Here is a 26,963-nt window from a genome sequence, read left to right on the forward strand (position 1 = left end):
AGGCCAGTGTAACCAGAAGGGAGAGAAGATGTAAGATGAGGTGACAAGACTCTTGAAGGCCGGACCAAGCTGCACCCCATTGGCTGCTTAGGGAATCTGGTTTTTCTTTGGTAGAGGGATTTGACCCACATTTTGTGTAGAGGCCAGACTGGAAGGAGGCCAAAGAGGTGAAGAGTCCAGTTAACAGGCAATAATCCAGATAAGAATGATAAGACTCAGGCCAGGGTGAACTTTTCCAAAATCCCACAGCTAGTCAGTGTCAGAAATACACAGAACCTAGGCTGTATTTCCTTGCCCGGTGCTCTTCCTAGTAGTTTTGGTGGAGGGCAGTCTGAAACAGGGGGCCAGACTGGAGTGGGGTGAGGGGGGCATTCTTGCAGTTATGTGGCCTGGTATGGGGGAGTCAGAGCCCAAGCCAGTGAGGAGGGGATCCATGCAGAAGAGGCAGCCCTGAATGAGGAGTCAGAGCTCATGGAAAGAGAGAAGGGCATCTGCAAGGGGAAAAAGTAGGCTCGGGGATGGGAGATTGGCTCATACAGGGGAACTGATGAAACATATAAATACATTAATGAAAAAGGAAGCCAGCATTCTCACTGTCAGAGAACTACAGCTACAGAATGGGAGGAAATCAGACCGAACCCTGTGGTGGTGTTGGACTGAATTTAGAAGTACTGGTATGTCATATCTCTCTCTGTCTAGAGAGAGATTAAGTGAAGATGAATTTAGATGTAATGTGTGTATACATTATTATATTTATACAAATTCCCTCTGTCTCCCAAGAAGGTACAGGAGCAACCTGACCCCAATAGCAACACATACGTCTAGTGCACAACTCTTGCTTTCTGAATTCCATTTCTCACTAAAAAAAAAAAAAAAAAAAAAAAAAAAAAAAAAAATCAAGGCTCCTTGGAGGTACGTTCCAGAAAGCAGGCAGGTGATGGAAGAACAATGGGGATGTGTCATGGAAACACGGAAGCCAGTCTGAATGGGCTGCTACTTGCCAAATGCAGGAATGGCCTAAGCATTAAATTAAAGTTAGTAACAGTTTCTTGATCCATTGACTAGACTAGGGAACCAAGAGTTCATACTGATATAAATGCATACATGAATATACTGAAAGTCTGATGGAATGGTAGACTCACAGTTTCAGAATTCCCCGCCCATAAAATACTTATTAGTTGAAAAAGGAGAAGAGGTAAACAAAGAAGAAGCCTGGCAGATATCACCTTAATAAACTAACTTAACTGGGTGCCATCAGGAATGGGACAAACTGAAAACATGTGCCAGCTTGCAGGATGGGGTGCGAACAACACAGACAGAGCCTGTCTTCTGACACTCTTGCCAAAGGGACATCACTTGAGTCCAGCCATGAGGAGACTCAGAGAAACCCAGATTGAGGGACGTTTTATAGAACGCTTGGCCTTTAATCTTATAAGTGTCAGAGTCATACAGGTTAAGGAGCGGTTGAGAAACTATTCCAGAATGAAGGAGACGAAAAACACATGGCAGCAAAATGAAAAGCGTGATTTTGAACTGTATCCTTCTGTTCTCAAGGTGTGATTGGGACGACTGGCGACGCGTGAACGGGGTTGGCTTAGTAGATGATGGAAGACGATAGTAGACGATGGTTGTACAGTGGATACATGGAGAATGTCTAGGAAATGCATCAGGCAAGCAACTTACTCTCACGTAGCTCAAGAGGTTCTGTGTACTGCATTTCCAACAGTTTTGCTTTTTAAAAGTTTGCTTTTTAAAAAATAGCGTGGCTATGAAGATGGAAAAAGTGGTTGGAAAGTAACTAAGATGCTGCAGGTCTCAAAAATGTTAATTCCCCTCCAAGATGTTAACTCTCTTCTTGTAGCAACCGCCATGTGGGATGGAGCTCTGCCGAGTCTGCGTTCCCACTCTCATCCACGGCATGAGAAATACAGTTCTTTTCCCCTCTCCCTCCACAGGAGCAGGTTTCTATAATCCTGTTTGAACCATGTGAGCCTGACACAAAGGTAAAGGTAAACAGTCAACACAACTCTCTCTTCTAGGAATTTAACACTGGAAATCAGATACTAATTATTTCTTCTACCTTCCTTGAACCTGGAGAACATGAAAATTCCATGGAAATTCAGCTACATCTGATATTTTAGGGTAGCTGTCTTCCGTGGTGGGCACAGGGCAGAAAAACCTGGTCTGCAGAGAGGGTGAATAAAGCAGATGCAGAGATAGAAGCTGGGACAAGACACAAGGACCGAGAGAGAGAGAGAGAGAGAGAGAGAGAGAGACTGTTACACCATTCTGGTTCTAAGACCTCCTGAAGCCTCGATCCCCCTGGAACACTCCAGTGTCGTAATAAATGTCCTCCTTTTCCTTAGGCCAGCTAGAGTGGAGTTCGGTCAGTAGGAGCCGAAAGTTGACATCTGCTGCCCCAACTTGTGCCAAACTTTACGGCAACACTGCTCTTTTATAAAAGGCTATCTTGGAGCCACTACCAAGTCTGTACCCTTTGGCCACTGATTAATCCCCATAGAGTACTCCTTAAGGGACCGGGGTCGGGGTGGGGGGTCCCCAGGTCAATTCACTTACCAAGGCTTGCCTCGGCCAACAGCAGGTAAGCAGGGACAAGCTCTACGGAACTCAGGCCATGCACATTCATGCGGAAGCGAAGTGAGTGCAAAGCTGCGGGAACAGCAGCTGCATGTTTTCCTTCAAAGAGGTATTTCTGGGCTACGGTGTAGCAGAATTCAATCAAATGCTTCTGTGGAAGAAAAAACTAGACCATCTGAGACCGTGTAAAGCAAAAAGGCGCTGGCGGGCACAGGTACATTTGGGCTAGGGCCACAATCTCATGAGCTGATTAAGGGCACCTAGTTAACCTGCTTGTACTAAGGTGGACATAAGACCCCAAATAGGTGAAATAAAAAGGGAAACCTGGGTTGTGAGCTCCTTGAGGTCCAGGAATAAATGTCTTTTCACCTTGGCTCATTGATCAGCATAAATGAGAGCTCAGTATAAAGTTATTAAATAAATATTATTCTTGTGTTTGTAATAAAATTGTAGTTTAGCAAAACTATCATATCTCCAGATATTCTAAAACTTTCTGACTTTCTATTTGAGTTATAATTTTGAGAGAAACTTCTTCTCTTTCTTTCTGGAATTATCTTGCTTTCCAAGTATCAGAAAGAATGTCGACTCTGCATTGCTTCAAAGCCTTTCTCAAAAAAACAAAAAAAAAATTTTTTTTAAGATTTTATTTATTTATTTGACAGAGAGAGATCACAAGAAGGCAAAGAGGCAGGTGTTGGTGGCTGGCAGGGGGCGGGGAAGCAGGCTCCATGCTGAGCAGAGAGCCAGATGTGGAGCTTGATCATATGACCCTGAGATCATGACCTGAGTTGAAGGCAGAGAGGCTTTAACCCACTAAGCTACCCAGGCGCCCATAATAGAAGTTTTTAAATCTCCTTTATGAATTCATCAGTGTATTCATACACCATTTTTTTTTTGCCTCCTACGCTCTTATCAACATACTTGGCATATATGGACGTTATGGCCGAAACTCGTATGTGGAAGCCCTCATACTTCAACCCTTATTACCTGAGAATGTGAATTTGGAGAGAGAGCCTTACAGAGGTGAGTAAGTTAAAATGAGACCATTAGGGTGGCCCCTGATCCAATTCGGAAGAAATTCAGACACCAGGGATGCACCTGCCCTCAGGAAACCAAACCTGCTGACACCTACCCTTGACCTTGGACTTCGACATTCCTGTCCTTTAAGCCATTGTGTGGAGTAACGCCATTTGTTACAGCAGTCCTCGGAACTTAATACAGTAGGTATTCAGTAACTATGTGGAGAACAACTGACTGAGGACATAAAGGCATAAAACCAAGTCTCTGTCCTCAAAGAGGTTCTGGTTTGGTGATCCCGATGAGGGAAACCCTTTGTCTGGGGCAGACCCTGAGCTCAGCCTGTCCCAGCCCTGCAGGACCCACCTGCCGCTGCTGCAGCTGCTGGAGGCCGTGCCGCCGCTCCTCCTCTGAGTTGTAGAAGGGCATGGAAGTGCGCAGCGGAATCAGCAGCTGACATATCTTCTCATGGATGCTGTTCCAGTCAGCTCTTTGATGAACCACACCACTGACAACGAAAACACCGACTTCGTTATCTTTCCCTTTGGCCTGGCCTGAGATTCTAGCAGCCTACTGGCCTTGCCCTAAAAACTAGAAAAGGCAGGCCAACACCTAACAGGCAGGGAACCCAAAGCCCTTTCTGACTCAAATCTCTCCTTTTACATGTGGTTCTGTGGTGGTGTAACGACTAGTGGGGGTGGGAAGCGGCTGTCTCTTCAGGCACAGGTCACAATGAAGTTACAAAGGCACGTGGTGACGCTGTGGGTGATCTCCTCTTCCGCTTCGTTAATAACCTTGTTCTAAGGCCATTTTCAGAATCTCTGGCCATCACAGCTGATGGAAGTGAGGGTCTTTTTCTTGGGGAAGGAAGAGCCTCTTGCTGAGGCTCTAGAGATGTTCTCCAGGAACGAGTGCCGCTGTGTGGTCTGGCTCCAGAGAGCACCACTGACACTGTCTCCTCTGCTCCAGGGGGCACCCTCACAGGAACACGCTAGGAATGATCCCCAATCCCAGCGGGGCAGCAGGGCAGCTTTTGCTAGTAACTACTCAACTTTTTGAGAACAAAACAAAAGCTATTCTTTCAAAGATAAGGGAGCAGAGGAGTGGAGAGCTCAAGTCGTTACTGTAAGCCTGTACTCCGGAGCCAGCTAATTTTTAGCTCTCCAGAGGGAAGCACGGTGACAGCTTGGTAGAGAGCTTTTCTGAGTTTTACATACAGATTTAGTATTTTTAAATATGTTATTGGACAGGACCTCAGTCCTACAGAGAATCCACTCCCACTCCTTAAATACCTGCCGCTATGACTGATTCCCACATCTATTACCCGATCCTGACCCTTTCTCCAATTACTTTTTTACACTTTTAAATCAATACCTAACTCAAATACCATAGAAAATTCACCATTTCAAAATATAATTTAAATTTAGTGGTTTTGAATACATTCACAAGGTTGTAAAAGCATGACCCTGTCTAACTCCAGAACAATGTCATCACTCGAAAAAGAAACTCCATTTGCTCTAGCTGGTTCTTTCTTTTCTCCACCCACTGGTGCTCAGAAGCCAGAGATGTACTTTCTCTATGTATTTGCCTGTTCGGGACATTACTATTAATGGAAACAGACAACATGTGACCCTCTGTGTCTGGTTTCTTACCTTAGCATAATGTTCTCAAAGTTCCTCCCATTTCATCGCATATATAAGTATTACATTCTTTTGTACGGCTGAGTAAATATTCCACTGTATGGCTGTACGTTCACCCACTCATCAGTTGGGGGGTATTTGAGTTGTTTCTATTTTTGGCTATTCTGAATAATGCCGCTATGAACATTTGTGTATAAATTTTTGTGTGAACACGCTTTCAGTTCTCTTGAGTATATACCTAAGAATGGAATTGTTGGGTCATATAGTAACTCTATGTTTAACTTTTTGAGGACTGCCAAACTGTTTTCTACAGAGGCTGTACCATTCTACAGCATAGCAGCAATACAAGAGGGGTTCACTTTTTCTGTATCTTTGCCAGCACTCGTTATTCTCGTTTTTCACTACAGCCATTTTAGTGCGTGTGAAGTGGTTTCTCATTGTGGTTTTATTTTGTATTTCCTTAATAACTAATAACTTTCAGCGCCATTTCATGTGCTTATTGGCCATTTGTATATCTTCTTTGAGAACCGTTTATTCAAATCTTCTGTCCATTTTAAAACTGGGTCTTTTATCTTCTTATTGTTGAATTTTAAGAGTCTTTTACATATTCTAGATATAAAATCCTTATCCGGTATATGATTTGTATTTTCTCCCATTCTGTGGGTTGTCTCTTCACTTTCTTGATAATGTTCTCTGATGCACAGAAGTTTTAAATTTTGGTGGAGTCCAACTAATCTATTTTCTTTGGATCCTTGTGATTTTGGTGTCATAGCTAAACTGTTGCCTAATCCCAAATCACACAGATTTCCAACTATGTTCCCTTCTGAAAGTTTTGCTTTTAGCTCTTGCATTTAGCCCTTTCTATGGTGAAAGGGAGGAGTCCAAATTCATTCTTTTGCATGTGGCTATGCAGTTATCCCACCATCATCCAGAAGGGACCCTTCTTTTACCAGTTGAATGGTCTTGGTACCCTTGTTGAACATCTAGCCACCATAAATATACAAGCATATTTCTGGACTCTCAGTTCTAGTCCATTCATCTATATGTCTATCCTTATGCCACTACCACAGTCTTCATTAGTGCCTCTTTGCAGTAACACTTGAAATTGAAAAGTATCAGTACTCTAGCTTTGTTCTTTTATTTTTTAAAAAAGATTTTATCTATTTTTTTGACAGAGAGAGATCACAAGTAGGCAGAGAGGCAGGCAGAGTGAAAGGGGGAAGCAGCTCCCTGCTGAGCAGAGATCCCGATGTGGGGCTCGATCCCAGGACCCTGAGACCATGACCAGAGCCGAAGGCAGAGGCTTAACCCACTGGGACACCCAGGCACCCCGCAGCTTTGTTTGTTTTTTTAAGATTTTATTTATTTATTTGACAGAGAGAGATCACAAGTAGGCATAGAGGCAGACAGAGAAAGAGAGAGAGAGGGAAGCAGGCTCCCTGCTGAGCAGAGAGCCCGATGTGGGACTTGATCCCAAGACCCTGAGATCATGACCTGAGCTGAAGGCAATGGCTTAACCCACCACTGAGCCACCCAGGCATCCCAGCTTTGTTCTTTTAAAAGACTTTTTAGCTCTTCTGTGTATTTTGTCTTTTCATTTAAATTTTAGGATCAGTGTGTCCATTTATACAAAAAAGAGTTTTGATAGGAATTGCATTGAATCAATAGATCAATTTGAAGTGTTATTATCTTACTATTAAGTCTTCTGAACTATGAATATAGAATATCTTTCCATTTATGTAGGTCTTTAATCTCTTTCAAATTTTTTTTTTTTTTTTTAGTTTTCAGTGTATAGGTCTTGCCCTTCTTTGGTTAAATTTATTTATTTATTTATTTGATGCTATTGTAAATGGAATGGCTTTCCTAATTTCATTTTCAGATTGTTCACTGTTAGCATGTATAAATATAACTGAGTTTTGCACATTGATCTTGAATTCTGTAACCTTGCTGAATTAGTTTATTAGCTCTAATAGTTCGTTGTGCTTTTTTCACAGGTTCTTTAAGGATTTCCCTACAGAAGATCATGTCATCAGCAAAATAGAAGTACTTTTACTCCTTCTTTCCCACGCTGGATGTCTTTTATTTCACTGTCTTGCCTAATTCCCCCAACTAGATTTTTAGAAGTATTGAATAGAAGTGATGAAAGCAAAATTCTTGTCTCATTCCTGATTTTAGGGGGGAAAACTTTGTCTTTGATCATGAATTATGTTAGTTTTGTATTACGCTCTAGGTTATTCATAGATACCTCTTACCAAGTTATGAAAGTTCCTTTCTATCCCTAATTTGTTTTTATCACAAAGGGTACTGGAGTTTATCAAATACTTTTTCTGTATCTATTGAGATTATTATGCGTTTTTTATCTTCTGTTAAGATGAAGTCTTAAATTGGTATTAGTATGTTCAGCCAACCTTGAATTCCTGGGAGAAACGCCACTTGGTCATGAAGTATAATCCTTTTTATATGCTGTTGGATTTGGCTTGCTAGTATCTTGTTGAGGACTTTTTGCATCCATATTCACGAGGGATATTGATCCGTAGTTTTCTTTTCTTGTGATGTTTTTGTCTGGTCTGGTATAACACTGGCCTTATATAAAATGAGTTGGGGATTTTTTCTTCCTCTTCTATTTTTTTGGAAGACTTTTTGAAGTATTGGTAATAAATTTTTTTTTTTTAAGATTTTACTTATTTATTTGACAGATAGAGATCACAAATAGGCAGGCAGAGAGAGAGGGAAGCAGGCTTCCCGCTGAGCAGAGCCCAATGCGGGGCTCCATCCCAGGACCCTGGGATCATGACCTGAGCCGAAGGCAGAGGCTTTAACCCACTGAGCCATCCAGGCACCCCGGTAATAAATCTTTTTAAAGTATTTGATAGAATTCACCACTGAAGTCATTTGGTCCTGGGCTTTTCTCTGTGGGAAGTTCTTGATTGCTAGCTACTCTTTAATATCTGCGATCTACTCAGACACTCTTTTTCTCCTGAGTCAGTTTTGTAGTTTGTGTCATATTAGGAATATATTTCATCTAGGTTTTCTAATTTGTTGGCATACAACTGTACATAGTATTCTCTTATAATCTTTTATTTCTGCAAAGTTGCTAGCAATGTCCCTACTTCCATTTCTGAATAATAGTAATTTGGGTGTTCTGTTCTTGGTCAATCTAGCTAAAGGTTTGTCAATTTTGTTAAGCTTTGGTTTTGTTGATCCTCTATTGCTTTTCTATTCTCTATTGCACTTATCTCTGCTCTAATCTTTTATATTTTCCTCCTTCCACTAGCTTTGTGTTGAGTTTGCTTTTCTTCCACTAGTTTCTTAGTGTGGAAGGCTAGGTTTGAGATCTTCCTTCTTTTATAATGTATGTGTTATAGCTAGAAATTTCCTTCCGAGTGCTGCTTTCACTGCATGCTGTATGTTTTAATTTTTGTGTTTTTGTTCTCATTTCATCTCAAAAACATTTTCGAATTCCCCTTGTAATTTCCTTTTTTGCCTACTGGTTGTTTAAAACAGTTATTTCCATGTATTCATAAATTCCTCACATTTCCTTGTTATTGATTAATGTCATTCAACTGTGGTTCCAGAACATACTTTGTATAATTTCAATCCTTATAAATTTACTGAGACTTGCTTTATGGTCTAACACATGGTCTATCCTGGAGAATGTTCCATATGTGCTTGAGAAGAATGTATATTCTGCTGTTGGTGGTGGTGTCTTATAGACATCTGTTAGGTTTAGTTGATTTATAGTGTTGTTGAAGCCTTGTATCGCCTTTCTAATCTGTTCATTATTGACAGTGGAAAACTGGAAAAAGTTGAGGTGTTCAACTATTATTTATTTCTCCCTTCAGTCTGACAGTTATTACTTCATGCATTTTGAGACTCTGTTGCTGGATACATAAATCATGAGTTTTTGCATTTCTTTTGCCTACTGTATATTTTTACTCAAATGTGCTTAAGTTAACTGTTTGATTCCAATTATACACATTCTAAAACTGGTAACAATAACCGAGCACAGGGTCAGCAAAGTTTTTCTGTTAAGGGCCTAACAGTAAATATTTTAGGCTTTGAGAACTACATGGTATCTGTTGCAAAAATTCAACTCTTTTGTTGTAGCAGAAAAGCAGTCATAGACAACATATACTTTTGTTCAAGCACTCTCTCTCCTTCCTTATTCTGGGACAACAGAAATGGAATAAAGTGTGTGCATGTATATGTGTGTGTATATATAAATATAAATATAATATATATACATATATAAGTAAATATATTTTTATAAATATAATAGCATAATAAATATATTTTATATATATATTTTTTTTAAACAAACAAGCAGGGAAGAGGGTCAGAGAGAGAGGAAGAAGCAGACTCTCTGCTGAGCAGGGAGCCTGACATGGGGCTTGATCCCAGGACCCTGAGATCACGACCTGAGCTGAAGGCAGACACTTAACTGACTGAGCCACCCAGTCGTCACTGAAGTATTTTTTTCATAAACTGCAGCTGCTATCACAGAAATGATAAAACCAATAAATTTTTTTTAATAGAGAATTATTGTAAACAAATCCATAAAAGCACTTAACAGCCAGGATATAGAAATAGTTGAGTTCCATAGGGTATTTATTAAATAAGGGCTTCTTGAGTAATTGTGTGAGCAATGGAAATAGTACTTAACTACCCAGACTTTTGTTCCACTGAGAGCATTTGACGTATCTTGCTTTTCCAAATAAAATGAGCATTATTTATATATGCATGAGCTCTTTCCTTATTCATTTTATTTGTTTCCCTATTTGTTATTTCCTTAGTCATCTGCCCCACCCCTAACACCTAACACAGGGTCATGCATAAAGGAGCTGAAAAATGATGCTTTCAGTCAAGGCTCACGATCAAGTAGCTTGTGAGCCAAATGTGCTTTGTTTGGCTATTATCCTGTTTTTAAAACTGAATTTAGATGTTATTAAGCAGGACATTCATTCTGCAATTTACCACAGATCCTACTGTCTCCTACTAATGAGTACCACTTCACTGCTGTTTTCTCTTCCTGGCCAGTGAAAGCATTTTAATTTGTGCCCCGTAAGTTCAATAAAAGGAAAACTTTTTTCAAATTACTCTTATCTATATGCTATGATTTGCTCACCTATAGTACAAGCCTCTTTTACCATCTGTAATGTTTCAATGTGTACTTTAATAAAACCATCCTTTCTTACAAATGTTCAATTCCCTGGCAACATTCTCACAATCCAATACAGAACAATATGTGTAAGATTACACAGAGTGTATAAAACAGATATACGGACAGGAGAAGAAGATAAGGAAATTGATCAAAATGTCAGGTTATTAATCTCTGGGTTGTGAGATTATGGATTACTTCTCTTCTTTATTTTTTATATTTTCAAGTTTTCTACGGTGAGCATGAGTTACATTTACAACCGGGAAAGAAACTCTTTTGCAGAAAAAGGAAAAAAAATTTCACAAATTCCAAATGACTGTCTTTCCTGCTCCTTAAATGGGAACAAGAAGAATATTTATTGAGTGCCAACTTGGTCTCAGGCATGATGCTACATGCTTTACATTCAACCACAAAAACCTTGTGGGGGAGGAGTATTAAAGCTCCCATTTCTGAGATATAGAACAATTACCTCAGCTTTATTTTATGGAAAAATCCTGAAATTGCCAGCATACAAGGATAGAGAAATCTGGAGAAAAGAGGCAGGGTGGGGTGGAGGGAGAGGAGAAGGCCTTAAAGAGAATTAAAAGCAGTGAAAGAGAAGAAAGGAAATAATGGTGGATAAGGGCATAGGAAATAATGATTTATTTAAGCATTCATCAAAAATTTAGTTTCAACTATTTTAAGACACTTTGCAAGAGACTGTAGGGTATACACAGATGGGTATGATGCAGATCATAAGACAGCACATAAATGACCGTCCTTCAATATGCATTCAATGTAATACCCTGCATTAATGGAACACAATAAAATTGACCTAACACACTTGCCGACAACTGAAATGAAAAAGGGAAATAAGAGTCAACCGAGAGTACAGAGCGAGAGGAAGAAGGAATTATTTCTGGGTGTAGGGATGAAGGTGAGAGGGAAAGAGGTAGAAGGTCATACCAGCCAAAGGACTCCAATCTCTCCGTTGAGTGCCAGGGCTGTACATGAAGTTGTTCACTAGCCATCTCTTCCAAGTGACTTGAAGACCCTCAAACTCTGTATCCCCAACCCAATCCATCACCTACCACCATATCTCATATCTCTCTGTGTTAATAGGTTTACTATCCATTCAGAAGTTTGCTTATTCAACAAATGATCACTGAGTGCCTGGAATGTGGACCAGTAGGTTCAGTAAAAGACAGATATTACACAAGCAAACACAAAATACAGAAGTACAGGAAAAATGAAGAAAAGGTGAGACAGAAAAATAAGCGAAGTGTATTTTCGGAAAGACCTCTCTGAAGAAATAACATTTTTCTTTTTTTTTTAATAAATAACATTTCTGAGAACTGAAGGATGAGAGGGCTCCAGGAATATCTGGGGTTGAAATGGATGTTCCCAGCAGTGAGGACAGCCTAGGCAAAGAAACGGAGGGAGGAAAGGACTTAGGAAATCAGAACTGAAAGAAAACCTCTGTAATTGCATCAAGGAAGAGAGGATGAGTGTGGTAGGAGATGCAGGTAGAGAGCTGACCAGTGCTTTATAGTTTCTCCTACAAACTCTGAATTGTATTCTAAATGCACTGAAGAAACAGCAAAGAAAACACAGATGCCATCCCTCCGTTCATGGGATATACAGACCTAGTGAGGAATACAGACTATTAAATGACTGATTTCAATCTGTGTCACAAGTTTTGGGATAGGGAATATATAGAGTGCTGTTGAGAGCACTGAGGACACTTAATTCAATCTGAGGAGTATATTCACTCTCCACTGGGACCACTGCAACAAATTCTTGATCATTTTTGCAGCCTTCAGGGTCTACCTGAATTTATCTTCCACACTGCTACCTGTCATCTTTCCTTAACACAAGTGAGAGCCTGTCAAAACCTCCCAGAGGATAAATTCCTCCCAGAGGATAAACCTCCCAGAGCCTGTCAAAACCTCATGTCACCATGTGGCCCTAACCTCTGTCTTCTTGGTTTAAACTCCTCTTCCTCCCTATCACAATGGTTTTTAAACTTTCTTTTTAGTAAGAAATATTTTATCATTACAAACACCACATAAAACACTAGAAAGTTTCAAGAAACTATTCAAGTAGGATTACTGTGATACTTTCTATTTTATTCTACTTTTTCCCCTAAAATGTTTGTTGATTTATTCTTGACCTGCTCCTGGGTCTAGTCTGCAGTTTGAAAATCAGTGACTGCTTCTTCTTCCACTACTACTTTCTCTACTTCAGCTCTGAACAAACTGTTCTTTCACCGTTTACCGAAGCAGACCTGGAGGCCAGGAGTACCCTGCCCTTCTTTCTTCGTTGTTCATTCACCTAGCAATTTCCTACTGATCTTTCAAGAGTCATCTCAAACATTATTTATTCAGAGAACTTTTCCAGATATCTGCCCCAGTCACCATGCTTCCATCCTCTGAGGTCCCAGGAATCAGCACAACCTGAGTAACAGAACTTGTCACGCAGGGTCTATATAATGACTTCAAAAACAAGGTAGTCCGCTCTGGACTAGGTTTCTGGACATCAGCAACTTAGCTGTTTATCTCCGGTCCCACGTAGGGTCTAATTGGAAGCAAAAGTCAGGGGATGTTAGGTTGAATAAATGAAAACTCACCTCCCCACACTCTCAGCACCGTGGCTGCGCACTTCTGGTTATTCCTCAAGCACACCAATCTGCCCTCCAGAGCCTTACTCTACCTCCAGCACTTCCATCCCGGGCTGTTCCTACTTTTTATCCTCAAATCAGTATCTACCCTTAGGAAGGCCATCCGTCCAAACTCCCAACACATTTCCTTTGTCTTCACAGCATTTTTGACTCTCTAAAATGATCTTTCCTTTTTGTGAATTTGTTTACTTATCTATCTTCCGCATGGGTATGTTAGATCTTTAAGGGGTACAGATCACCAAGTATTCCTCCAGTAACTTCGGCTGCTAGAACAATGCATGACCATAGAAGATGGTCAACAAAACCTCAGGTAGCCAATGGGTCAGTGGGAGAAGAGGCAGACAGAGAAATCTGTCCCGAAACCGCCTTGAGAGCTGCCCAGCAGAGCCGATGCTACAGCTCAAGCAAGGCACCCAGGTGCCACATTTCAGGGCCTACCAGTAGTAAGTGACCGTGCAGGCCGTGCACACCCGCTCGGCCGGGGCTTCGCACACCTCGCAGCAGAGCCGGCGCCCCTTGGGCACCGCCAGCGGGTAGATGATGTCCATCTTGCAGCCAGCAGTGTCGGTCTCCAGGACGGTTGCCCGGCGAGGACACGCCGGACGCCGGCGTCACGTGACCGCCATCGGGCTGCCTCGTTCCCAGGATTTCAAGCGCAGGGGGGAGGGGCGTGGCTCCACTGACATCTAGAGTGCATATGTGGGGTTAAACAACAACAACAACCAAACAAACCAAAACATAAAATTCCTCCCCGTAAGTCCCGAGGTTAAATGGCCGGGCAGTCGGACTCCAGTGGAATCCAAGTCCTGAAAGGCCGATACGGCGGCCGATGAGAGGCAAAAATGGCCAGTTCTCTATCCGAGGAGGAAACGAACATAAGGGAAGGTGGCCCTCCAGACGCCCGCCCAGCGGACAGCTCTTCAGTCAGCTCAAGGTCACCTCTGGGAGGCCGTGGGGCAGAAACTGCGCACAACCCCACAGCAGAGGAAGCCGGCGCCGGCGCACGGCGTGTAGGGGAAGCCCCGCCCCCTCCCTAGTGCGGCTGCGCGGGGCCCGGGATTCGGGCAGGGCCGCGGCGCCGCGGGCAGCGGAGCGTCCGCGAGTGCGGGCGCGCCCCGGGACTGATGGCGGAAGTGGACCTGGTCGCCGAGTTTCCCAAACCTGCGAATGCTGCGCGCTATGCCGAGGTTATGGGTCGCTTCGTCGCCCGGCTGGGCGCGCAGGGCCGGCGAGTGGTGTTGATCACGTCCGGCGGCACCAAAGTTCCCCTGGAAGCCCGGCCAGTGCGCTTTCTGGACAACTTCAGCAGCGGGCGGCGCGGCGCTATCTCGGCCGAGGCCTTTCTGTCCGCGGGTTACGGGGTCTTGTTTCTCCACCGCGCTCGTTCCGCCTTCCCCTTTGCCCACCGCTTCCCGCCCCAGACCTGGCTGTCGGCGCTGCGGCCCTGCGGCGCAGCCCCTTCGGGCTTGCTGAGCCTGGAGGCCGAGGAGAATGCACTTCCGGGCTTCGCGGCTGCTCTGCGGAGCTACCAAGAGGCTGCAGCGGCCGGCACCTTCCTGGCCGTGGAGTTCACCACTTTGGCGGACTATTTGCATCTGCTGCAGGTTGCGGCCCAGGCGCTCAATCCGCTGGGTGCGTGCGTTTAGTAGGAGTTCAGGGTTTCCTGCAGGCAGAGCCTTTTTCCCCAGACACTTTCCCCCCAGACACCTTTGCCCTCACCTTTTCATTACCCGCAGTCTAACGGCCGGGCAGCCTGAGTTGAAAGGAGCTGATCCCATATCCCACTCCGATTTATTACACCCTGTGCTTCTCTCTGCAGGCTCTTCTGCGATGTTTTACCTGGCTGCGGCCGTGTCAGATTTCTATGTTCCTGTCTCAGAAATGCCTGAACACAAGATCCAGTCATCTAGGGGCCCACTGCAGGTGATGGGCGCTTCTCTTCCAGAGATCCGATCCCCTATAATCAGTCTTGGGTTAATTTCCTCTTGATCTGGAGATGGCCTTTCTGCATTCCATATGTGATAGGCCCTAGGGATACAGATGAATAAGACACCGCCCTCCCTCAAGAACCTCACAATCTAGTGAGGGAGCTGGATACAGACATAATTACAGTACAGAGTGATAAATGCTCTAGTAGAGGTACGTACAAAGTGAAGTCAGAGTATGGGGTGAGTGAATCTTGGGGAAGTCAAGGAAGGCTTCTTGGAGGAGATGACATAAACTGGGTTTTAAAAAGATGTACTGAGAGTATAGCAAACAAAGTAGGGAAGGTCATTCCAGAAATAGTACAAATTGGAATTTGGAAATGAACAGTGTGCTGTGAAATGAAGTTGTTCGATAAGGTTAGAGAGCAGGGAGAGAGGGGCACAAGGTGGGTGGGCAGACCGAGGAGAGCTTATTTCGTAGAAGATTTTGCATTCCTTCTTAAGTAGCTTGGACTTCATCCTGTGGAGCTAAGGAAAACAAGTAGGCGAATGAGATAAACTTTTTGTTTGAAAAGAATATTCTAGCATCAGTATGAAAGGTGAATTAGAGAGTAGTGGTTGCAGGTTAGGTGACGATTGCTGTAGTTTAAGCAAAGGGTATGGAGTGGCTAGTGGTGTGGTTGAGATCTTGAGGTGATCTGGCATACTGGAACCTGAGACAATTCTTAATCATTTATGTTCAAGCAGAATTTAAATAGGAGAAACTACCTGTGAGACACTTGCTGACTTTGTAGGACACTTCATTTGTTCATTTCTGCAACAGATACTTATTCAGTGCCTACTATATGCCAAGTACTGTAGTAGGACCTGGAGATAAAGCAGTGTTAAGAAACATACTGTGCCCTTAGTTGCATACATTCTTCAGAGACTGTAAATATGTCAGATGCATATTATGTTAGGTAGTGAAAAATAGTAAGCAGAAAAATTAAGTGGGGAATGGGAATATAATCCCTCTCACTGCTTGCTAACTTTCTGAAATCCTGATATTATCAGAGTAATTTCACACTTTGAAAATTTGGGGAGATTTAATTTATCCTGTATTTTTTTAAAAGATTTATTTATTTATTTATTTATTTGACAGAGATATCACAAGTAGGCAGAGAGGCTGGCAGAGAGAGAGGGGGATGCAGGCTCCCCACTGAGATCCCAATGGTGGTGGTGGTGGGGTGGATCCCAGTACCCTGAGATCATGACCGGAGCTGAAGACAGGGTTAACCCACTGAGCCACCCAGGTGCCCCTCTCCTGTGTATTTTAGTTCTTTCTTGAAAGAACACAAACCAACTCAGCATTCTTAGATGGTATCAAGAATGGTATAGTAGGAATTTTGATCAAGTGAAAATAAAATCCGTTCTCTTTCTTCAGTGCTAAGATATGAGTGACAGTTTTTAAATGGAGTCCAGTAGCCATTCTACTGGTACAAGGAATGTTTTAGGTTAAGAGATTTAAAAACCCAGCATTATACTTCTGCCAAAGTTAATTTGCATTATGGATTTGTGTGAATCGATTAGTTTATTTGAGTCTTTGGTTTAAAATAAGGGGAATACTTAAGAAAATATAATGCTATTTTTCAGAGCTCAGTTAATGGTGATGAGGGTAGTAGGGCAAGGTTAATTCATAAGACATGATTTGTCTCAGAATTTGTATGAAGCCTTGGAATTAGGTATTCTTATTATGGAGGATTATCCTTCGCTTACAGAACCAAGGCTTCTAAGCTAAGCATTTAAAATGCTCTGAAAAGTTTGACAATAAAAAATCCCACTTAAATTTGACATCGCTAGAAATCTGAGTCCCTGCTTCCTTAGTTTCCCATGAGACTGACCTACTAGATATTGACCTTTGTTTGCTTATTAAGCTTTTCTTTTTCCAATACAGATAACAATGAAGATGGTGCCAAAAATGCTTTCTCCTTTGGTTAAAGACTGGGCTCCCAAAGCATTTATAATTTCCTTTAAGTTGGAGACTGACCCTTCCATCGTAATTGATCGTGCACGGAATGCTTTGGAAGTTTATCGACATCAAGTGGTGGTGGCCAATAGCCTTGAGTCACGACACTCCTCTGTGGTTATTTTAACGAAAGACTCCGAAACCAAGATATTGCTATCAGAGGAAGAAGTAGAAAAAGGCATAGACATAGAAGAGAAGATAGTGAGTGATCTTCAGTCTCGACACACAGCTTTTATACATGACAACTGAAGTTAAAAGCCTTTGTAGGATCAAAAATTGTTCAGTGGGAAAAAAATTGTTCAGTGAATCAGGGCGTATATTCTAAGTGGTAAAAACAAGTACTTTGCTTTCATGAAGACAAAATATGAAGGGAAAGAAACAGTGAGTGGTATGCAGGTGAAGGTAGTTTGGTATTTGTCTATTAAAGGTCATTTCATACACAATAAGGATGAAAACAAAAACAAAGCAATTATGACCAAACCACCTGACGCACTTACCTGATTATCACCTGGATTTTGAAAATGAACACGAGCTGTTCGTCACCTTTAGAAAAAGAGCTTATTGGGAATTATATTCCCCAGCGTGTACATGTGAGGCCTGAATATCAACCTTCTTCATACTATGAGAAGGATTATGGATGCATGAATGGCCATGCCTTAAAGATCAAATATTTCTTGATGCCTACTATGTGGTAGGCCCTGAGGATTATGAGGATTAAAACGATGAATAAATATGTCTGGGAAATGGGTGTATGAAAAATAAAGTGCAATAAAGCGTGTGCCCAAAAGCCAACATGATGGAAATGATGTTTTTTGGGAATTTATTGAAGGGGAGTACAAGAGAAGGACACTTCCCTTAAGATAGGTTACCTTTAGAATGATGAGCTTCCCATACATTTACTTTTTGCTCCTTTTCTTAGGTTGACTCTCTATTTGAGTTAACAGTTTACCTTTCAAATATTTTATAATTGTGCTTAATGGAAACTTGGCTTCTACCTGGGGCAAGGAAGGGGCCTATTTGTGATTTCTGCCCTGAGGGAAGCTTTACTATATGGTAAGGAGTAGAGGCTTTGGAGCCATCTCAGCCAAGCTGGGCCTTTCGAGCTGTATCACCTATTAGTTTTGTGAGCTCAGACTCATGACTTAATCTCAAGTTATTCATTTATGAAATAGAGATAATAAGCCTCTCTGCTGAATAGTGCCCTTTGTTGTGAGGCTTAAGTAAAACAGTGAAGATACAGCATTAGTCATCTGGTGTCTGGCATGTAAATTTTTTAGCTGCACATAAATTTTTCTCAGCAAGGCAGTATTCTGATGGTGCCTTGCATGATCCCTGAATTCTTGAGTTTTCAAAGCTTCTGTTACTGTCCTGGGCTTTGGGTTGGGAGTGCATGAGAAATGTGGCTCAGAAAAATCCCCTAAATGATCTGTAGGATGGTCCAGAGTGCATGTTGAGAAACTACCATCAATAAATAGGTAGAAGCGGTAAATACACTTCATGTATTTGATTTAAAATGCAATTAGCAATATTTCATGGAGTTGGGAAGAGTAACCCAATGTGATGGCAGTGGTGCAATAAATTGCAGTTGAAAAGATTTGAGCAGAGGTGCAAAGATGCATTGAAATATGTCACTAAATCAAGAAATGTGACTTACAAGCAGAGGGAAAATAACTGCAGCAATCAGCACTGTTCTGGAAGCAGCAGTCCCATGGAACAAAAATTTTAACTTAAGGTCCAATTAGCAAAATCTCAAAGACAACAGGCTCTGTCAGAGTAGCTTCGGTACTGAAGGGATAAGAGGGAAAGACTGATTTTCTTCCTTAACATCTGTAGCTTCATGTGGATGATGACTGTCATCCTGTTTGAATGTCCAATGAGGGTAAATGGAGTGAAAACTAGAAGTGATGTTGGTTTCTACCATCTATTACTTCCCTTGGGAACCATTTCCTATCCTGTATTGTTAGGCTTAAACAAACACCTTTTTCCTACATGGAATTATTTAAAGTGTTTTCCAATTCAGTTTAATTTCCATTTGGAGCACTTAAACAGTATTACACATGTTAAAATTCCAGGAGGTTTTTTGTTTGTTCGTTTTTTTTTTTTTAAGATTTTATTTATTTATTTGACAGACAGAGATCACAAGGAGGCAGAGAAGCAGGCAGAGAGAGAGAGAGGAGGAAGCAGGCTCCCCACTCAGCAGAGAGCCCGATGCGGGGCCCGATCCCAGGACCCTGGGATCATGACCTGAGCCAAAGGCAGAGGCTTTAACCCACCGAGCCACCCAGGCGCCCCTGTTTTTTCGTTTTAAACAGCAAAGAGAGGAGCGTGCAGAGAAAGAAAGAATGAAAGGGAATGCGAATCAATGAGAGCAAGTGGGAAAGCACTTGATCTGGATTGGAGGACCAAGAATTGTTTCCCTGAGGAAGTGACACTTGATCCAGTAAGTAGGAGTTAAGTGGACTGGAAGTGGTGAGTATTTTAGATCAGAGAAAACACACTTGTAAGGTGGAAATGGTTGAAGTACTTCCATAAAGTAAGGGGTGAGATCTGTCCAGATAACTGGCAAAGCTTTGGAAAGGGTCCTATGTGGAACTAAAATAAGACTGAAATGCGGGTACCTAGTTAAGATATCAGCAAAGCAAGGACCCCCCAAAATGGGTCAAATCAAGCTTTGGTGAACTAACCAGAATCTTGCCATTAAGAGCATTCAAATGAACATGTTATATACCAAGCCTCTCTTCAGTTGTCAATTTGAAATTTTATTTTGCACAACATAGGTGGAGGACCGGTTCACTTAAACTGAATTTTCAGTGCTTAGGACTTCTAAAGGGCTTCTGTCTTTGGGACAATTCTAGTCAAATCCAATTTCTTCATTTTTATAACAATAAAGTCAGATCCGAAAAATGTGATTTGTCTTAGGCGCCCCAGGTAGTGACAGATCTAGGCTTAAAATTCACAACTCCTAACCCTCTCCCTTTTAAGAATGAAGTTACTTCTAGATAAATAGAACCAAGGTTATTAAGCCGGGTCTCCACTTAAGGCCTGGCGGGAAGCTATTTGAGAGTTGTAAATGCCTGGGACAAAACGTAACTTCAAAGTAGGAAAAGTGCTTCTATGTTGTTACCGTGGTTACTGCAAAGCCAATGGAATGAGGCGTACTTTCGTTTCTGTCTAAAAGCCCCGCCCCACGACCCGACGGCCAATGGTGTGCACTGTCTCCACAGGAAGAGCATCCGCTGAGCCAATGGTGCGCGTCGTTTCTATAGTTCCCGCCGGAAGGACGCCTCGGCGTCTCTGCGGCAAGAGCGGTTGCTATGACGCCCGGGCGTGGGTAAGCACCTGCCGCTGGCCGCTGAGCAGCTGTGGAGCCCAGTGAGCCGGGACCCTCGCGGCACTCTACGAAAGTGTCCTGCCTGGTTCCTGAGATTCCCGCGGTTCTGCCTTAGCCCCGAGGAGGAAGGCGCCTTCTCTGCGCTCTTTTTCTGCATTCCAGGTCTTTCCCGTTTCTCTCGCTAGTGTGACCCGAAACCGGAGAAGAGCCTCTCCTGGCTCTGCCTTTATAGTGGCGGGCCGGAGTGATTCTGCTTGAAGAAGGGACCCAGCCGCCACAGGCCTTTAGAATTAGGCCGTCTGCCCTTTTTAGAGAGGGCTTGCAACCCGTCGGTTAAGTGGGCGCCCCTTTTCTCACCGCCCCGGCGAAGACTCAGCCCTGCACAGACCACGGCGCCTGGTGGGCCTGGCCGGTGCCGAGTCCTCCGAGCTACGGCTTCCCCTGGTCGTAGGCTTGTGAACAAAGAACTGCCGTTTTCCGCTTATTCGCCCTAGGTTCATCATGCAGAACCTTAAATGCCGATGAAGCTCTGGAGAGGCCTTCTGTATCTTCAGCATCGGACGTCATCAAGTCAGTTACCTTCTGCCTTTCGAGCTACGATCTCATCCGCTTCTCTCATCACCCTCAGCACCAGTTTTCTCATCCTGCTCATTCCACAGCCATTTTCACCCTTTCTTGTCCTCGCTGCACATCACTGAATGTCCATTCGTCTCCACCACCTCTGCCATCTGTAGACCACCTCCCTCTGATTTCCTACTACAATGCTTTGGATAGCTAAGTATTCCACATTCTTCAGCTCTGGAATCCTTTGGAAGATTTTCTTTGTTTCTCTGCACTGTGGCCAGCTTCCTGTCTTGGTTAAACTAACTAACATGGAGAAGCGCGCTTTGGTAAATACAAACAGTGAATTCTACAAGCGTAGTGTGTTTTGAAACTGAGGGGGAAAAAAATCAAAATGCGTTTTTAGGCCCATTCCACGCTCATATAAAGAAAGATTGTTCCTTGCTCAAGTGAATATTCTGTTAGATTTACATGATGTATTTATGCATGTGAAAAGATCATTCAGAATGATCATGCAACCGGATTTCAACTTTAAGCCCATATGAGTGCAGTGCCTTGATACCATCAAATTTTCTGGAGAGGAGATGCTTAAAATAGTTCTTGTGCCTTCTCTTCATGTCAGTTCCTTTTCTTTTCTTTCTTTCTTTTTTTTTTTTTTTAAGATTTATTTATTCATTTTAGAGAGTACACATATGTATGGGGGAGGGGGCAGAGAGAGTGGGAGAAACAGTGACACTCACTGAGTGGGAGGATGGGGATCCCCAGGGACCATGAGATTAAGACCTGAGAGGAAATCAAGAGTTGGCTGCCCAACCCACTGAGCCACCCAGGTGCCCCTTCATGTCAGTTTCTTAATGGGAAAACATTCTTTATGACCTGAGCCAAGAAACAGAAACAATGAGGAGGAATGATTGAAAATAAATATTTTTGGCAACGAAGCAGGCTTAATAGTCCTAAAAAGACTGGAATATATAACTTTAAAAAAATAGAATGAGATTCATTTAGAGCCAGTGCAGTTTTCTTTTAGTTGAAAAACTTTAATTTGTCTTAGTGTTTGTGTTCCTCGTTGAGTCTCACTATTTCTTTTTCAGTATTCAGGTTAAGTGTAAACTTATTTTGAATATATGTACTTTTTGCAGGTACTTTGGGGGCTTCAGCTTTCTCTTCTATAATGGATTGGAGAAGAAAAAAAAAGTTCTAGGGATACCTGGGTGGTACAGTTGGTTGGGCGGGTCTCCCACTCCCTCTGCCCCCTCTCCCATACATATGTGTACTCTTGATTTTGGCTGAGGTCATGATCTCAGGATGGTGAGATCAAGCTCCAAGATCAGTGTGGTATCTGCTTGAGATTCTCTCTCTCCCTCTGCTCCTCCCAAAGCTCACACTCTAAATTAATTAATTAATTAATTAGTTCTTTAAAAAAAGAGGAGAAGTTCTGAAACTTTATCCATTTTTCACATTTAATGGATAAATTCTAACTTTTGAAAAGCACAGGGTTAGGTGCTGTATTTTAAGGATCTTACCTTTCCCCTTCCAGTATGTATTTACTGAATAAACATCATTAGGGAGCACTGAAAAGTAACTTTTTAAGAACTTTCCTCTCACCCTAGGACAGTGGCTCTAAACCCAGGGGGTGATCTTGTTCCCCATGAGACATTTGGCAAATGATGGAGATATTTCCGTTTGTCACAGCTGGGGATATGTTAACTGGCATCTACTTGGCAGAGTACATCCTGCTATGCACAGAACATCTCCCAACAATAAAAATGATCCAGCCCAAATGTCAGTGACACTGAGGTTAAGAAACCCTATCCCAACATATCAAGTTCATTTTCTGTTCTGGGTCAGCCCTTGCTAACAAGTGTACATTTTTACATAGCTGTAATGCTAGTGTACATTTTTGCCTTTCTTTTCCTCTTTATTTTGTATCTTAAGCATTTAAACATTGCTACATTGCTTTCAGTTTTTTGAAAAGTATTTTTCTCCTCATTTTACTTGGGAATTGAGAAGGAAAAAACTGTGTATAACATGTATCATATTTAAGATGCCTAGAATTTTAAAATTATATTTGTGTAGAAAGGAGAAAGATGGTTAAGGTGAACAGCCTGTCTGGGTATATCAGTTTTTGTGGCCATGCTATTTACTTTTGTTCTTTAATGTCACTGTAAGACCGTGAGATCCAAAACTTATCTTTTCCTCAGAGCCGGAAGATGTGCTCTAGCACGAGATATGGTCCTGACTCCTTCCTTGTACTTTGAGGGCACCTGTAAGGGAAATAAGAACAAGAAACAATGACTCTGCGCCCATCTCCTTAACCTCTTTCCATTTAAAATTCTTTGTCTCTGTCTTAGTTTGTTTTGACAACTTTACCAACTCATTCTTTACATCTGGAAGTTGGGGTGGGGGGGGACAAAAACTTTTTAAGATAGTTAATGAACATTTATTCAGTATCTAGTCTGGAGAGAATAGTTTGTTGTGTGCTTTGTTATGTGGGTTATTTTATGCGCAGTTTAGATGTTAGAGCATTTATAATTCAAATAATGGATTTTTTAAAAAGATTTTATTTAAGAGAGAGAGAGCATGAGTCAGGGGGAGAGGCAGAGGGAGAGGAAGAAGAAGACTCCCTGCTCAGCGGGGAAATCGTCGGAGACTCAAAGATTGCTTCTCTCATGATATTATATTATCTGTGGCAGTTTGCCTCTACCCCATGTATCCAGGATGGGCTGCTCAAGCTTCAGCGATCTTATGTGTATTCCAGCCAGTAGAATGGAAGCAGTAGTGAGGAAGAGTGATCCCATTCTTTTCAGGGCACTTCCTAGAGGTGGCGCACAATTCCATTTACAACCCCATTGGTGAGAACTTAGGCCACAGGGCTGTATCTTCCAGGAAGGCAGGCGGCTGTATGATCATTCAAGAAACCAGTTATCTTATGCTGCGGGAAAAGGGAAGAATAAATATTGGGGGACAACTGGCAGTCTTTTCCACTAGCACTTGTGTTTGTTGTAATTTCAGTGTGTTTCTGTTTCTTCCCATTTTTTTTTTCCCTAGATAGAGCTGGAGCTTAGCAAAGATGGATTATTATTTAACCCTAACAACCCCATGAGGTAGGCATTGTTATTAATCCATTTTATTGGGAGGGTAGATAAAAGTTTAAAGAAGTTAGGTGACTTGCTTAGTCACAAAGCTATAAAGTGGCAGAGCCAGGGTTTGAACCAAGGTATATCAGACTCCTATATCCGTGCTGTTAATCACCATGATGGTGAGAAAGGCAGAGAGCCAAAGTCAGGATTCTTAGGAATGGCAGCATCTCAAGGGGCTGTGGAAGAAGAGGAGCCCAGAAAGAACGGAGAGAAGAAGGGGCCAAAGAGGTAAGAGTTAAAACAGGAGAAGTGGTAAGTGATATTTTGAGTATAGTGGTAAGAACAGACGTCAAAATGCAGTTGAGGAGGAGAGGGGAAGACAATTTGAAAGGAGGACAGTAGCTTCAGAGAAATGTGGTGGGGTCAAAGGAGGGTAATTTTTGTATCTTTTTTTTTTTTTTTTTTTTAGATTTTATTTATTTATTTGACAGAGAGAGATCACAAGTAGGCAGAGAGGCAGGCAGAGAGAGGAGGAAGCAGGCTCCCCGCTGAGCAGAGAGCCCGATGCGGGGCTCGATCCCAGGACCCTGAGATCATGACCCGAGCCGAAGGCAGCGTCCTAACTCACTGAGCCACCCAGGCGCCCCTGTATCTTTATTTTTAAGACCAAAAACATCCCTTACTTTTGAGAGAGAAAGGGTGAGAGCCTGTGTGGGGAGGGGCAGAGAGAGAGAGGGAATCTTTTTTTTTTTTTTTAAGCTTTTATTTATTTATTTGACAGACAGATCACAAGTAGGTAGAGAGGCAGAGAGAGAGGAGGAAGCAGGCCCTCCGCTGAGCAGAGAGCCCAACATAGGGCTTGATCCCAGGACCCTGGGATCATGACCGGAGCCGAAAGTCAGGAGTCTGACACTTAACCGACTGAGCCAAGCTGGCAGCCCAAGGCCAGAAGCATCTTGAGTGAAGGGCAAGAGATCAGTAGTGAGGGAGATGATGAGTATAAAGAAAAGAAAAAACTTCCTTGAAGAACCAGTATGGGATGGGAACTCGAACACAGGTGAAGAGATTTGCTTTGACCAGGAGGATGGAAGTCTCCTCCACTGAGCAGAGAAAGAGAACAAGGTCTCTCAAGATAAAGGCTAATACCTCGGTATAGAAGCTGACAGAGTTTTATGATGACTTTAGTTTCACTAGTGCTGTGGGAGACAAGGTCATCTGCCAAGAGGGGAGAGGCGAGAGTGGTTGGAGATTGATGGGAGAGATGGAAGTTCTGAATAGTTGCGGAGTGAAATGGTAGCAGAATCTGGTAAAGAATGCATGGACTGATCTAGCAAGACAGAAGCTTGGCTCAGGTTGCAGACCATGAATTTGTAGTGCCTCCAGTCCGCTCACTTGTTTTATATTTCTCTATTAGCCCTCAGCAAACTACAATAGATAAAGAACAGTTAAATGGTCAAACTTTTCCAGGGCTGGGGTTTTCAGAGAAGGTGGTTCGAGGGGCAAGATAACTGGTGATATTGATGACAGATTGCAATGATCAGCTGTTGGCTCCAGGCTTGAGGGGAAAAGCCAAAAGTAACTGGTAGTTTGAGAGATGTAATGGTGGAGGGACTGAGGTCTCACTGTCATTGTAGAATAAGCACAGCTTAAGAGAACAGTCACTTTACCCCCATCAGTATGGCTTTGTTATATATATAAAACAAATATAAAAAGTATTAGCAAAGATATGACAAAGCATTGTGTGGTGGGAACATAAAATGGTGCAGCTGGTTTGGAAAACAGTAGGGCAGCTCCTCAAAGATTTGTTAAACAGAGTTATAGGACAGCAACAGACAGCAATCTAGTTTAGGCATATATCCCAAACAACTGAAAGCAGGGGCTTAAACAGATACCTGTAACCCGTGCTCACAACAGTGTTCATTCACACCAGCTGAAAAGTAGAAATAGCTCAACTGTCCATGAACCAGTGAATGAATAAACAAAATGTGATACAAACACACACACACACACACACACACACACACACACTCACACATGCACCCATCCACACACTGAAATCGTATTCAGCCTTTAAAAGGGAGAAGGAAAATACGAGTGGGGACCAGATGATGGAAGTGAGGAGCACAAGAATAATGTTAGCTGTAAGTCATGAGGCGAACACATGGGGTACTAAGATTCAGACCTGAATCCTTTTTTCTCTCAGTGTGAGGTTCAGATGATAAATAGAATTCTATATATTGTCCACTTAAACTGCTGATGTGAAAATAACACTGAAAAACTTAGCAAGAAAGGAGAAAAATAATACAAATAATGAAGAAAGCAAAACAGTATAGTTTGTGTGGACTATCTGCAGTACAGTAATAATTATGCAGATCACTACAATTCGGTCAGATTAACTTCATTAAAAGTTGTATCTGGGGGTGCCTGGGTGGTTCAGTTGGTTAAGTGTCTGCCTTCAGCTCAGGTCACAATCCTGGAGTCCTGGGATCGAGCCCCGAGTTGTGCTCCCTGCTCAGTGAGGAGTCTGCTTACTCCCCCACCCCCTGTTCCTCTCCCTGCTTGTGCTCTCTCTCTCAAATAAATAATCAAAATCTTGTAAAAAAAAAAAAAAAAGCTATGTTTGATTATAACCGCAAGTCCTAGTCACAGCTAGAGATTCTAGTAACAGAAACACAAATAAAACTTCAATCAGAAATTTATCTTTCACCTAGCATTAAAGTGTGAGCTCTTTTGTAGCTTAAAGAACTTATTGATGACAGGCTTATATCAAGAAGTTCTGGAAGAGAACTGAATGATTTGAAAGTCACCAGAAATTTTAAGCTATGTTCAGTGAGTACAGTAATCCCTTGATAGTACAGAATCCGTGAGCTCTCTAGTTTCCAGAGGAGTCCTTTTTTCTCTCAAATTCAACTGAGGGGAAAAAAAGCTTCTTTGGAATTTATAACTTTTCAAGGGGCCCTTGGGCAATTTTCTGATTACTAAATTGCAA

At 42.3% G+C, this 26,963-nt stretch overlaps 2 protein-coding genes across 9 annotated transcripts in view; one reads left to right on the plus strand and one right to left on the minus strand.

The window, feature by feature from the left end:
* ZMYND12 (zinc finger MYND-type containing 12) overlaps positions 1-14,130 on the minus strand; it is a 27,104-nt gene extending 12,974 nt beyond the window's left edge. Inside the window, exons 1-3 of one of the 4 annotated variants that reach the window (XM_059136539.1) lie at positions 13,567-14,130; positions 3,982-4,123; positions 2,578-2,749 (exon numbers count right to left, since the gene is read on the minus strand). In XM_059136539.1, the coding sequence (XP_058992522.1) occupies positions 2,578-2,749; positions 3,982-4,044 (235 nt within the window). In that variant the 5' untranslated portion in view covers positions 4,045-4,123; positions 13,567-14,130. Of the gene's footprint in view, positions 1-2,577; positions 2,750-3,981; positions 4,124-13,510 lie in introns of all 4 variants that reach the window. The other 3 variants (XM_059136538.1, XM_059136541.1, XM_059136540.1) reach the window with 3 other exon arrangements.
* Positions 14,124-17,794, plus strand: PPCS (phosphopantothenoylcysteine synthetase). 5 transcript variants are annotated; one of them, XM_059136542.1, is made up of 3 exons: positions 14,124-14,704; positions 14,892-14,995; positions 16,931-17,794. In XM_059136542.1, exons 1-3 carry the CDS (start codon positions 14,197-14,199, stop codon positions 17,249-17,251), a joined length of 933 nt encoding a protein of 310 aa, XP_058992525.1. In that variant the 5' UTR covers positions 14,124-14,196; the 3' UTR covers positions 17,252-17,794. The 5 variants fall into 5 exon arrangements, with proteins under 5 accessions (XP_058992525.1, XP_058992528.1, XP_058992527.1 ...); XM_059136545.1 differs by having other exon boundaries at positions 14,154-14,676; XM_059136544.1 differs by having other exon boundaries at positions 14,176-14,259.
* The last annotated feature ends 9,169 nt before the right edge of the window (positions 17,795-26,963 follow it).

This window comes from Mustela lutreola, chromosome 10, assembly GCF_030435805.1.
Source record: "Mustela lutreola isolate mMusLut2 chromosome 10, mMusLut2.pri, whole genome shotgun sequence".
NCBI lineage: Eukaryota > Metazoa > Chordata > Mammalia > Carnivora > Mustelidae > Mustela > Mustela lutreola.

What these genes read in the sequence shown, in the direction of transcription:
- PPCS (XM_059136542.1), top strand. Translation starts at nt 14,197, where the DNA reads ATGGCGGAAGTGGACCTGGTCGCCGAGTTTCCCAAACCTGCGAATGCT. An exon ending in CCAGGCGCTCAATCCGCTGG is followed by an intron (nt 14,705 to 14,891) that starts GTGCGTGCGTTT and finishes TTCTCTCTGCAG; the next exon opens with GCTCTTCTGCGATGTTTTAC. An exon ending in CATCTAGGGGCCCACTGCAG is followed by an intron (nt 14,996 to 16,930) that starts GTGATGGGCGCT and finishes TTTCCAATACAG; the next exon opens with ATAACAATGAAGATGGTGCC.